The 13,144-nt window shown below is 36.1% G+C and overlaps 1 protein-coding gene across 1 annotated transcript in view; it reads left to right on the plus strand.

Moving 5' to 3' along the window:
- PCDH15 (protocadherin related 15) overlaps nt 1-13,144 on the plus strand; it is a gene marked incomplete at its 5' end in the record, with an annotated part of 299,765 nt that overhangs the window by 189,948 nt on the left and 96,673 nt on the right. Inside the window, 2 exons of the mRNA XM_007470315.1 lie at nt 6,682-6,791; nt 8,956-9,096. Coding sequence (XP_007470377.1) covers nt 6,682-6,791; nt 8,956-9,096 — 251 coding nt within the window. The remainder of the gene's footprint in view (nt 1-6,681; nt 6,792-8,955; nt 9,097-13,144) is intronic.

Raw genomic sequence — 13,144 nt, forward strand, 5'->3', positions numbered from 1 at the left:
AAGTGCACCTATTTGTAGTACATTTATGATTCAGCAATAAAACATATCACACCACAAACAGACATGGGGGGAGGCTTAAGTACATATTGCTAAGGAAAGAAGTCAGGCCCCAAAGACTATATACTATATGATCCCAACTATATGACCTTCTGGAAAAGGCAAAAGTATACAGACAATAAAAAGATAAGTGGTTGCCAGGTATTTGGGTGGGGGTAGGGGGGCAAATAAATGAAGAACAGGAGATTTTCCGTCACGGAAACAATATTCTGTATGATACTGTAATGGTGGATATATGACATTATACCTCTGTCCAAACCCATAGAACATAAAGAATGGAACCTCATGTAAACTATGATCAAAGTGCTGCCTTTGAGGGATAAATAGGAGCCAGTGCTGCCATTTCGAATATGTCAGGACATGTAGGCATTAAACCCAATTCAGATCAAGCTTTGTGAAAGAAGCTTTAGTGAAGGTCCTTCCTTAAAGCATTTTAAAAATGTAAAACCGTTGGTCACTCCAGGGCTCCAAAGTCCATGTCTGTTGAAAATATACCATTTTTTTCTTTAGCATCCTCTTTGCAACCTTTTTCTGGGGAACGGGAATCCAGTTGGTCTTTTGACTCTTAAGCTTCATCAGTAAGTCTATATATTTTCACTAGTGAGCCCTAGCTCTTTCAGATGTCTTTTATTGTAAGAGGGCTTTTTCTCAATTATATTGGCAGTAAATCTGACTTTAAAAAGTAGAATTCTTGAATTTCAGATTCCAAACAACTATTAGTTTTGAATTAGTTGTTAAAAAAGAGGGTTAATGATACATTGTTTATTATAAAATGGATGAAGTGCAACTACAGTTATGTGAATTGATAGCAAGAGAAAAAAATTGTTTAAAAAAAGTGGCTTGGGCTTCCCTGGTGGCGCAGTGGCTGAGAGTCCGCCTGCTGATGCAGGGGACGTGGGTTCGTGCCCCGGTCTGGGAACATCCCACATGCTGCGGAGCTGATGGGCCCGTAAGCCATGGCCTCTGAGCCTGCGCATCTGGAGTCTGTGCTCCGCAACGGGAGAGGCCACAGCAGTGAGAGGCCCGCGTACCGCAAAAAAAATAAGTGGCTTATGAGGAATCATTTATTTGGGTATAATTCTTTGCTTCTGAAATTAATCAATAGATTTTGATTGTATTCTACAGGAAGAAGAAGGGGAATGATAAATCACATTATATCAGACTCAGAATGGTAGAATTGGAAAATACTTTACAAATCATAAATTGTCAGCCCATAGATCAAACCAAGTCACGTGATGCTTTAAAAAATAAATTTCGTTGGATGACAAAATGTAAAAGATCATAGAATTTACCTAAAAATTTGAATTTCTTTTTTCCATTTTAAAATCACTCTGGACTTACATTATTGCATGCTGATTATCCTTATTAAATAGAGTATGTAGTGTCCAATTCCTTTCCACCCCTTTCCCCATTAATTTATTCCCAACCCATTTTATTTAACTTTCTTATCTTTTTATCCTCTCTAACATCTGATTTTATGGATCCTGATTTACACCAACTCCTTCATCTTATATTCAAGTTATATGTGACTCCAAAGGGAATATGTAATTTGCCCCATCATGTAACTTGTACTTTCCAGGGCATAAAACAAAAATAAAATGGGCCTTCCCTGGCAATAAAATAGAAAAGAGTTGAAATTTTGTAATCTAATGCTCGTTATCATAAAGGTTGATTTAATTCTAGCCAGGAGAAAATTGCATTTTTTTTTTTTTTTTTTTTTTTTTTTTTTTTTGCTTCAGCCTTTTATTGGCAATGCTATATCCGTAAAGTCCTTATCAGTTCTTTTGCCTGAGAGGTCATTCTTACCTGAGGCTGTAGCTTTTGGAGACTGTAGCCTCTCTACTACCCTCAGTCCTCACTTTCTTCTTCCTCTCCAGGCCTGACCTGGAGAAAGGGGTCAGGACACCAGGTGGCCATGAAGCCCAGATCAAAGTGGTAATGAGCTGTGCCTGGTTTGAATACTTTCTCACTGAAGGAAGAGATGGGTCTGGCTGCTCAAGGTGGCCTGCTGGAAGGAGCTGTCATTAGGGGCCAGGCAGATGGAGAGGTTGTGCTCAGCCCGCCAGCCCAACCAGCAGCCCCAGGACTACCGCAGGCAAGGGCAGTGATGCCCCAAGGCTGAAGCAGTGTTCTTTGTCTCCTAGCTCAGTTGACTACTTTCTCCTGTGGGCAAGAGCCTTGGAAAAGACCTTGAGTTTTCAGCTTCTCCAGCTATGCTGTGAATCCGCCTCTAGTTGGCCCTGGCCACAGTATGAAATAGAAAGCTTGTTTTCAGAACCTTGCTTTTTCCTTGGAGCACTTCTGTTTTTGGAATGTAACTGCAGTGGAAAGTCACAGATAAGGCATTTACAGTATTAAGTTTTGAAGCTTAAAAGAACTTTTCTAACCTATCACTAATAAACTATCAAATTTTGATCAATCTTGTTAAAGGGAAGACAATTATCTTTCTATTCTCTCTAGAGTAAATAATACAAAATCGTCATATGAAGAGTGAATCAGAGTAGGCAGCCAAAACAAAGTGTAGAAAAAAATGTATTGTAGTGGTATGGCCCCCTCAGCAGCCCCATAACCCAGAGGAGTCACCCCCTCCCCTGAGATACCCCCAATCCTATGGGGACTCATTCTTGGCTTCCTGGTAGAGCTCATTCAGAAATGCTTCCTTTTCAAATAAATGCCTGGGAACCATTTAAGTTGCCCTATACCTTGAGTGAATTTAGATCAGAAATACTTTTAAAAAATCCTCAAGATTTTAAAGAACATAGCTGCATCTGTGGGACTCCATGGGACCAGTAGGGAAGATATTATGATGTTGGAGACTTTCCCCTTAATTAAGCCAAAAAATAGGCACATCCATCACATGTATGTGTCAAGTCAACACCAAGTCTGAGCTTAGCAGGTTTTGATCATCTACCAGCTGTACGAGCTATACCAAATTGCGTAACCTTTTTATTAGTCCTAGTTTCCTCACCGATTAGAAAGGAAATGATACTATAGCTATACTTAGCTTGAAGGATTTGAAAGCACCTATCACGGTGCCCTATATATGGTGCTTAATAAATGTTATTTCCCCTGCATCGGCAGGCGGACTCTCAACCACTGCGCCACCAGGGAAGCCCAGAAAATTGCATTTTTATAGTATGTTTTGATTCTGGTAGAAAGAAGTGTGTTGGAACAATTAAGACAAAGGTTAATGAGGAGATATTTTGTCTAGAAGTAAATCTGTTTTAAACAGTTACTAACAAATAGAAGTTTAAATGTTTTTAGTGGTGGGCGTAGGATTTGAATTCCTTCTTAAACTATGTCAGTTGCTTTTTCCAGTATTAATCATTTTCATCCTGATTGTATGAAAATATGCATAAAATATTTTATTTTTAAAGTTTGAAATGAAAGATGGCATTTTTATAATGTTAAAGCTGAAGGCATATTAACTGAAAACTTTATATTTCTATACTTTATAAGGATCAAGAGTTCATTATGAAATAATTATGGAAAGTATAAAATTTAGCTCTTATCTCACATAGTAACAAGATAGGTGAGTAAACAATTTAAACAGCTTCTATTTCCACAAAAAGAAATTTAGTATATGAAAATCATCACAGAATATGACTAACATATGTTTTCTTATATCAAATTTAAGTTGTATGAAATTTGATCTGTCGTTAACAGTTCATTGCTCTAATATCCAAGCCATGTGTATTAGTTGTCTGTTGCACCATAATAATACTACTGCAAATGTGATGAGTTAAAACAACACACTTATTATCTTGAAGTTTCTGTAGGCTGGGAAATTGTTGGCTGTGTCCTCTGTTTCATGGTCTCACACAGGTTTTAGTCAAGATGTTGGCCAGGGCTAGAATCTCGCTTGAGGCTTGACTAGAGAAGGGTCTACCTCCAAGCTCATGTGGTTGTTGCTAGGATTCAGTTCCATGTGGGATGTTTAACTGAGGGCCTTAGTTGCTTGCTGATTGTTGGTCAGAACTCACCATTCCACATCTCTACTCACTTCATTAAATCTACCAAGGGAAGTAGTCAGAGTCTGCTAGCAAGAAGTTACAAGTTATAATCTAATATAACATAGTCACTGAAGTGACATCCCATCTTGTTTGCTGTATTCTGTCGGTTAGAAACAAGTCACAGTGCCCCTCCTACAAGAGGATATACACAAGGGTAGGAGTACCAAGGTGAGGATCCTACTGTGTTTCCATAACTCTTTAATTTTAACCCTTTCCAGGTTTAATGATTTCACAATCACCAAGGTCATCCACTAGCCAGTGTTGCAAACAATTAGTCTTAATGTCTGTTTATAATCTAAGATATCATAGAAAAATATATCTATTCATAATCCATCAAAACTAACCTTAGTGTCACTTTTCTAAGTGCCTTCCTTTTTGTGGTAGTCTACTGTCATTTTAGGTTCAAAATTACCAAAATCATCCTTATTTCACTAAACTGACACTGTGACGATGCCTAGGTAAATTGCTTATAAAATATAATTGTGTTACCTCAGATATTTTTCTTTAGAAGTGCCTACTTAGGTAAATGTATCCTTTTCTTATCTAAACATTTTTTTAATTTGTTGGGACTCTTTTGATTGCAAGTGATTGAAATACTAGATAAAGGAGAATTTATTTTAGTAACTGAAATGTGAGTTTACCTAGCTTCAAGTGTAACAGCATTTAGATTATTAGTCAAAGTGTACAAGATGTATTTTCAACCTTTAGTTATTTCATTTGTGTTGGTATTATTATCAGCAAGAACCCCCTCATAGGGAGAAACATTAATATTCTAGTCAACAACAAAAAAAAAACTTTTTTTTTTTTGGTTATAGTAACATTCTTGGACAAGACTTTCATTGGGTTTGCATGAAACATTTACCACACATGAACATACAGCAAAGCAAAATAAAGTGCCCTCATTGGCCAGAGCTGGGTAATGTGTCTATCGATATACCTTGGGGGATTGGGTCAGTTCTACCCAAACCAGTTAGACTAACAATGAAGGAGGTATGGTTATCCAAAGCAATATCTGGATGCTGTTAACAAAAGAAGGCAGAAAATATGCAGAGAAGTAAAATTAAACAAATAGATAAATACTTTATAATTTTCATTAAAAATTATACAGGTTAGTTCTTACTCTTTATCAAGAAATAGTTATTGACCATGCACTGGAGATATGGACCACCATTAGGTGCTATAGCATCTGTCTGTAAGATAGATCATTTTACATTTAGGTCATTTTAGTCTATCAAGTATATGGAGTACAGTGGCAAAGAGCATGGCATTTTGGACAAGATGTTTAAGAAGGATTGTATGTAATTAATTTTTCAGGCTTTATTTGTAGCTCATAATTTGTTATAAAAGGCTTCATGTAAGCACAATATAATTGTGTAATGTAATCTAGATTAGAAGAACTGAGAAGATGGAGATAAAAATGAAGGGTAATATTAAGAGAGTAAGTATTGCAAGATAAAAGGCCATGTGAAAGAGTGTCAGTAGGATTTATCTTAGTTTGAGGAAAGAGGCTAAGGCTTCTTAGCCTCTTAGAAATCAGATGGGTTAGATAGATTGGACTATAAAAAGGAGGAAAGAGAAGGCTTCTTAGCCTCTTAGAAATCAGATGGGTTAGATAGATTGGACTATAAAAAGATTCAGAGATGTTAAAACTTTATATTTAAGAATTTTCTAAATCTGTTGGAGTTGGATGATATAAATATCTGTGAATTGTAAGAGTGAGATTGTTTGCATTAGTTTATGAAGATAAAGTTATAATAGCCTATTCACAGTGACCAATGTTGTAAAATAAAATGGAGATTTTGAGAATGAGATACTGTGTTGTTGAAAACATATTTTTAAAATTAAACAAGTATCATGCAAACTATTATATATAGGATGGTTAAACAGCAAGGTCCTACTGCATAGCACAGGAAACTATATTCAATATCTGTGATAAACCATAATGGAAAAGAATATGAAAAAGACTATGTATGTATAACTGAGTTACTTTGCTGTACAGCAGAAATTAACATAACATTGTAAATCAACTATAATTCAATAAAAATTTAAAAATAAATAGATAAATAAAATTAGGGGTCACAGTACTGGGGGCATAATATGGTTACAGTTAAGTAAAATAAGTGAATTCAAAATAAATATTAATTTTGTGATGCCATCCGTTCAAATACGTTTAGTACAGTTAAAATTTAAAGTAGAGCAGGGTAAGGACTAGCCTAGCAAGTGATATCTGGAGGCCATTTGCTTAAATATGCTAATATTACCAACATAAAAGCAGTATTTTTCTTTAGTAACTTGAGATAGCAAATTGTATCTACCTATTGCATTCTGTCCAGAAGTTGAGACATGTAAAATGAATTTTATACAATTTTTGGCAGATAATAAAGTAGTAATATACAGGTGACAAGACATTCTTAACAAAGAACATTTGCATAATTTTGAACATAGTTTGTTAGGGCTAGAGTCTGAATGTGTTACTTTGTTGAAAAGTTCAAAAAATAGTATTATTCAAATAAACACACACACACAAAACTAACATATTCTATTATTAAATTCAAAACTCCATCATGACAAAATGGACAAGAGAAATATATTATCTTCTCTAAACCTGCAGACCGCCTCCAGTAAGTGAACTTGCAACCAGAGGGACTATGGTTGGTGTAATTTCTGCTGCAGCCATCAATCAGAGTATTGTGTACTCCATTGTTGCAGGAAATGAAGAGGGTGAGTATATGTTTAGTCTGTGTTTTCATCATAAAACAATAAACTTAGATTTGGAATAAATTTCAGATTTAATTACTCTTTACCCTATTTTTCTAGTAAGATGTGTCTGACTTAAATGTAACTGTGTGCTGAATCTGATTAAAAATCCAGTTATATTGACAAATGCTACTTATTTTCCCTAGGGAATACTCAATATCCAATTCTGTAAGCGTTCCCCTCCCCCTGAATTAGGGATATTTTAATAACGTGTTCAAAATTAATGCATACTTTCAGCTTTTGGTCATAGCCTGCAATAGTCTCTTGCTACTGTTCTGTGCCATCCACAGCCCTTACCCCATGTCATACATTAAATAATCCTGAAGAAATTTTAGGAACAGAAATAACTGTGAGTGCCCAGAGAGCCACATCCATGATAAAAGCCATGTACCTTTTGTATGAGTCCTCAAACTGTCAAATCAAACATATAATCAACAGTTGTAAGTAAATAAATAATTTGAGTTTTGTCTACCATCACTTTTCACTGAGAATGGAATGGTTTGCTAACCTGTGGGGATAAGTTCATAACTCAGTTTTTAATTAGCATACTGATTCTTTGTTTCACCTATGACCCACAGGTTAGTTGTCCTTTGGTTTTCCCTTTTTATGAGTTAAATGGTCTGGCATGTTGTAGGTGGTAAAAAAACAAACTAACTAACTAACTAAAAACCCAGTTAATATACATTTAAAAAACGCATGCATATTCAATATTAAACAAATGAATGAATGTTAATGTTATAAAGCAGTTTGCAAGGAAATTATAAAAGCTGTTTTCAAGTATTTCAGTGACCAACCATTACTGGAAATTATTGTCCCTGAAGGAAGTGCTCAACGTAGTACTTTTCTTATTGTCTTTCTTTGTTTCTCCTGTGCTGTTATGCCTCCTCTCCAAATCTTACTGACTTTCCTTTTTCCTTGAACTTACAACATCTGACTGAAGCTATGATTTCTGAATCTGTTCTTATAATGTTTTCTATCTGTTCTCTTCCTTGAAGTTAGCAAAGTGGCTCTACTTATTACCCACACTCCACCACAATGATTCTTTTTACATTCAATTCATTTGCTTATCAATTTACTCAACTAATATTTATTGAGCATCTATCATGTACTCAGTACCTTCTAACTACTTAGAATAGGGCAGTGAACAGAATAGACAGATCCTTGCCCTCATAGAATTTATCAATCCAATAAGAGGAGATAGGGCTTCCCTGGTGGCGCAGTGGTTGAGAGTCTGCCTGCCGATGCAGGGGACACGGGTTCGTGCCCCAGTCCGGGAGGATCCCACATGCCATGGAGCGGCTGAGCCCGTGAGCCATTGCCACTGAGCCTGCGTGTCCGGAGCCTGTGCTCCGCAACAGGAGAGGCCACAGCAGTGAGAGGCCCGCGTACCGCAAAAAAAAAAAAAAAAAAGAGGAGATAGTAACAATTTTTAAACAATTATTAAGCTAATAAACATATCGTGTTTAGGTAGTGATAAATGCTGTGGAGAAAACCAAAGTGAGGAAAAGACAGAGAGAGTGAAAGAGGTGGGGTATTACAAAGGTTGCCAGTGTGCCCTGCCCTTCACTCAAATATATATGACCAATTTATTTTAATAAATAGACTTCAGGGCAAAATATTTTAAGATATTTAGAATAATAAACAATATTTTCTAAATAATCAACATATGAAATTATCTGTTTGTTCTGTTTGTTCCCTCTCACATTCTTAGCAAAACACTAAATCTGCAGGATAATAAGATGCATTAAATCATAAAAAGTATAATAATCCAATAAGGTCATAAAATAATTGCTTAAACAAGTGGATTTCTTTAAAACAAAATTTCTAGAAGCATTTAGTATGGCAGAAGATTATGTGTATCTACGGTGAGGGAAATAGTATTCATTGTTTCAGATTTAAATGACCATAGAAACATCAATTTCCAGGAGGATCTCAAAAAAACTTAAATTTCAAAACATACGTTAGGGAAACACTGATGTTGATAATTTCAGGAACTGGAACAGAGTTTCCAAAGCCAGCATTTGTAACTCTTATTATATGTGTTTTTAAAATCACAGTGCTTTTTAAAGAGAATTATTTTCCCTTATAGTGTGAGGAGAGTAACCAAGGAATTGTGTTTTAATTCTAGATAAGTTTGGAATTAATAACATCACGGGTGTAATCTATGTGAATGCCCCTCTGGATTATGAGACAAGGACAAGCTATGTACTTCGAGTCCAAGCTGATTCCCTGGAAGTAGTCCTTGCCAACCTACGTGTTCCTTCAAAAAGTAAGTTGTATTACTTAAGGATTTTACAAGAATTTTATGGTGTTTTTACTTATTTTCTAATGAAATGCATATGTCTAAATAAAATCCTCAGTGGAGAATGTAGAAAGATCATTAATACTCAAAGATGACTACCCATTCATTTTAAGATCTGATATATGACAATGCAGAGAATGACTTCATACTTCTTAAATGTCAAGGTAATAACACAATGTTTTCAAATTTTGTGCACAATCTTATTGGAATGCCATCATTATTGGTGTATGTTACGTAGAAAACCTTACTCTTAATCACACTGGGTAGTTATGGCTAACTCCTTGGAATGTATATTGTTAAGGGGCACAGGATTACCATACATTTCCTGAATTGTGTGGCTTCTGGTACTTTGTATTTTCTTAGAGCAGAGGAAAATGCATCTTAAAAAGAGTGACTAGGGCTTCCCTGGTGGCGCAGTTGTTGAGAGACCGCCTGCAGACGCAGGGGACACGGGTTCGTGCCCCGGTCCGGGAAGATCCCACATGCCGCGGAGTGGCTAGGCCCGTGAGCCATGGCTGCTGAGCCTGCGCGTCGCTCCACAACGGGAGAGGCCACAACAGTAAGAGGCCCGTGTACCGCAAAAAAAAAGAAAAAAAAAAATACCAGACCAGTTATTTGAGTTTTTAAAATCTTTAAACTGCAAGCAATTACATTTTTATAAAATATAGAGGACGCTTACAATTTACAATTGTAAATTAAATTGACTAAACCAAGAGTTGAAAGGTTAGAGTAGTTCTAAATTACATAATGTAAACTACCTTATTGCAAATAAAAATAAATGTAAAGGTTAATTGAAAACCATTTGTCATCTTTCTTTGAAACAAACAGAAAGCTAGAATTAGAAAAAAAAATTTGCCAAATATTGAAGTTGTAGACCCTAGCATTTTTCAAGAAATAGCTCTGATTTCTAGGCATAAAGACATATTGATGTTTCATATGTGAGTATAGTAAACTAGTTCTCACTGTAATTTAAATGTAAATCTGAGGCTAATAAAAGTTTAGCTAATACACCCATGTATACTTACATGTGCCCTAGTATGCCTGCACAGTGAGACCAGTTAGCAAATTCATGAATTATCCTCTCAGAAATGTGTGAAGCCGGAAAGCTAAATGTTAGTTTGTTTAATGACTAATGCTTTGACTATTTGTTATTATCGGGTTGGCCAAAAAGTTCGTTTGGGTTTTTCCATAAGATCGTACGGAAAAACCCGAATGAACTTTTAGGCCAACCCAATAACATTTCATGACTGACTTTTTTTTTATTTAAACATCTTTTTTTTTTTTTTTTTTTTTTTTTTTTTAACATCTTTATTGGAGTATAATTGCTTTACAATGGTGTGTTAGTTTCTGCTTTATAACAAACTGAATCAGCTCTACATATACATATATCCCCATATCTCCTCCCTCTTGCATCTCCCTCCCACCCTCCCTATCCCACCCCTCTAGGTGGTCACAGAGCACCGAGCTGATCCCCCTGTGCCATGTGGCTGCTTCCCACTAGCTATCTGTTTTTCATTTGGTAGTGCATATATGTCCATGCCACTCTCTCACTTGGTCCCAGCTTACCCTTCCCCCTCCCCGTGTCCTCAAGTCCATTCTCTGTGTCTGTGTCATGACTAACCTTTGCTTCTTGAGTCTGAAGTACAAAGCCATGTAGTATTTCTAACACAGATTCACTTATTTAATGACTGTTAATGGCCTATGATCAAACCCTACCCATTAGCTATGCAAGTAAGACCATTATGTAAATTGAGGTTAATTGTTTAAAGTTACATTCCTTCTTCAGAATTAGCTACCCTATGATCTTTAGCTCTATCACATATCATATGAATAAAGGTAATAAACAGAATAAATTTAATTCATTAAAGAAGGATTTTATTATAATTTTCTTTACCAAGAATTTATTAATGAAATAATTTTCAAAGTAAGTTTTACAACTATGCTGTAAGTGAATTTAATATTTAAAGCAAATTAATAATTAAAATAGAAAAAAATTACAGCACATTTCCAAAATTTGATATTAGTGTTTAAGACATTTTAATCTTTTAGCAGGGAACATGTCAAACATAAATAAAATTACAGACTATTATAATGAACCTCTATGTATCAACTACCCAACTTCATTGAGTCCTGGGAAATCTTTCATTTACAGTCTCACTCCATTATTTTGAAACAACACAGAGGCATAATATTTCATCTGTAAGTATTTCAATATGTATCTCTTAAAGATAAAGACTCTTAAAACTTAATCAGAATACCATTATTACTCTCCCCAAATTAACAAAAATTCCTCAGTATCAACAGATATCCATTCGATACTTGTACTAAAAATTTATTCACATCGGAATCCAAATAAGTTCATATACTGCACTTGGCTGACAGCTCTTTAAGTCTCTTTTAATCTATAGGCTTCACCATTGTCACTCCTTTTTATCCATCTTGTTATTTATTTGTTTGAGAAATCAGATCTCTGAAACCTGGATTTCGACAACTGTATCTTCAGTGGGTCACTTCATATTTTTCTGTCTTCTTTATTTCCTATAAATTGTCATTAGAGCCAGAGTCTTGATTAGATCCAGGTTTTTTTTGTTGTTGTTTTTTAAGAAATAAATCATAGAGGATGCTACTTCTTTAAGGAGGTACACCAAGTCTCTTTGGCTTTCTCCTCCTGTGATAATAGCAGCCACTGTTAATCATTTCCTAACTATTAATTCCTTCCTTTTATTTCTTCTATATGTATTAGCCAAAATATTTCTATAAAAACTCTCTCAATGTCAAATATTTGATTACTCTGAGGTCCAACTCCTATAGGAAAGGCAGAAAAAGAGGTTTCTATTCTTTTGCTCACTGTTCTCTTTTAACTTTGTGGCTTTGACCATGATCTTTTTCTATCTTTCATGTTTCTCTTTCTACCTTCTATCTTTTTAATCTTCCAGGGTAATTTCAGGAATGCTTTTCTAATTCACAGCTGTAGAATACCTGTTTCAGTTATTTTCATAATGTGTTAAAAATTATTCTTCAGCTTTTAGAAATCTGCTTGCTCTCCTCTGCACTCCCATTTTACTTGGAGACGTTTTCTTTGCTTTTCCCCTATTGTGCCTGTCCTGTTCAATTTATATTCTGCTCTCACTGTTTTTTCCTTTCTCCTTAGTGTGGAGTTTTGTCCTGCTACTGCGTTCATATTAACTTAGTATCTTCTTCATTTAGTGTGTGCTGGTAACTTTGAGGTTCACCAGCTCTCAGGGCCACCAGAAACCCTTAGCCCTCTCTGAACTCCCTTAAAAGCAGTAGTTATCACACTTGCAGTTAGTACAGAGATCTGGTTTATGTCATTTGTTTTCCTCAGAAGTTCATACTCTGTGATCTGGAGGCTAGCTTGTTGCCTTATTTAGTTTTAGATATTATCTGTAGGTTTTTGGTTTGATGCTAGGATATTATCCTACTTAAAACTTGATAGTGGGGAGGAGACATAAAAGCAGGAGAATACCCACAAGAATAACTACATGGGTTAATAATTTAACCAATAAAGTTCTATGGATGTTGATACAAGATAAAAAAATAAACTTCTGGGTCAGATGCAAGGACCCTGTTACTCTCTACAAAAGTATTAGCAGGGGGGCTTCCCAGGTGGCGCAGTGGTTGAGAGTCCGCCTGCCGATGCAGGGGACACGGGTTCGTGCCCCGGTCCGGGAGGATCCCACGTGCCGCGGAGCGGCTGGGCCCGTGAGCCATGGCCGCTGAGCCTGCACGTCCGGAGCCTGTGCTCCGCAACGGGAGAGGCCGCAACAGTGAGAGGCCTGCGTACCGCAAAAAAAAAAAACAAAAAACAAAAGTATTAGCAGGAGTATCAGCTTAGCAATCAGCATAGCAATGCAGCTCCCTGAACTCCAAACCTCATAGGCAGTGTAGGGCCTTAAGACCTGTACATGAGTGGATTGCACCACAGGAGAGAACTTAGAGGGTCTGCCACTTTTATAGCAAGTGATAGCAAGTCTTTGTCAAAAGGGAGGCATTC

Source organism: Lipotes vexillifer, unplaced genomic scaffold, assembly GCF_000442215.2.
Source record: "Lipotes vexillifer unplaced genomic scaffold, Lipotes_vexillifer_v1.1 scaffold690, whole genome shotgun sequence".
In the NCBI taxonomy this organism is placed as follows: domain Eukaryota; kingdom Metazoa; phylum Chordata; class Mammalia; order Artiodactyla; family Lipotidae; genus Lipotes; species Lipotes vexillifer.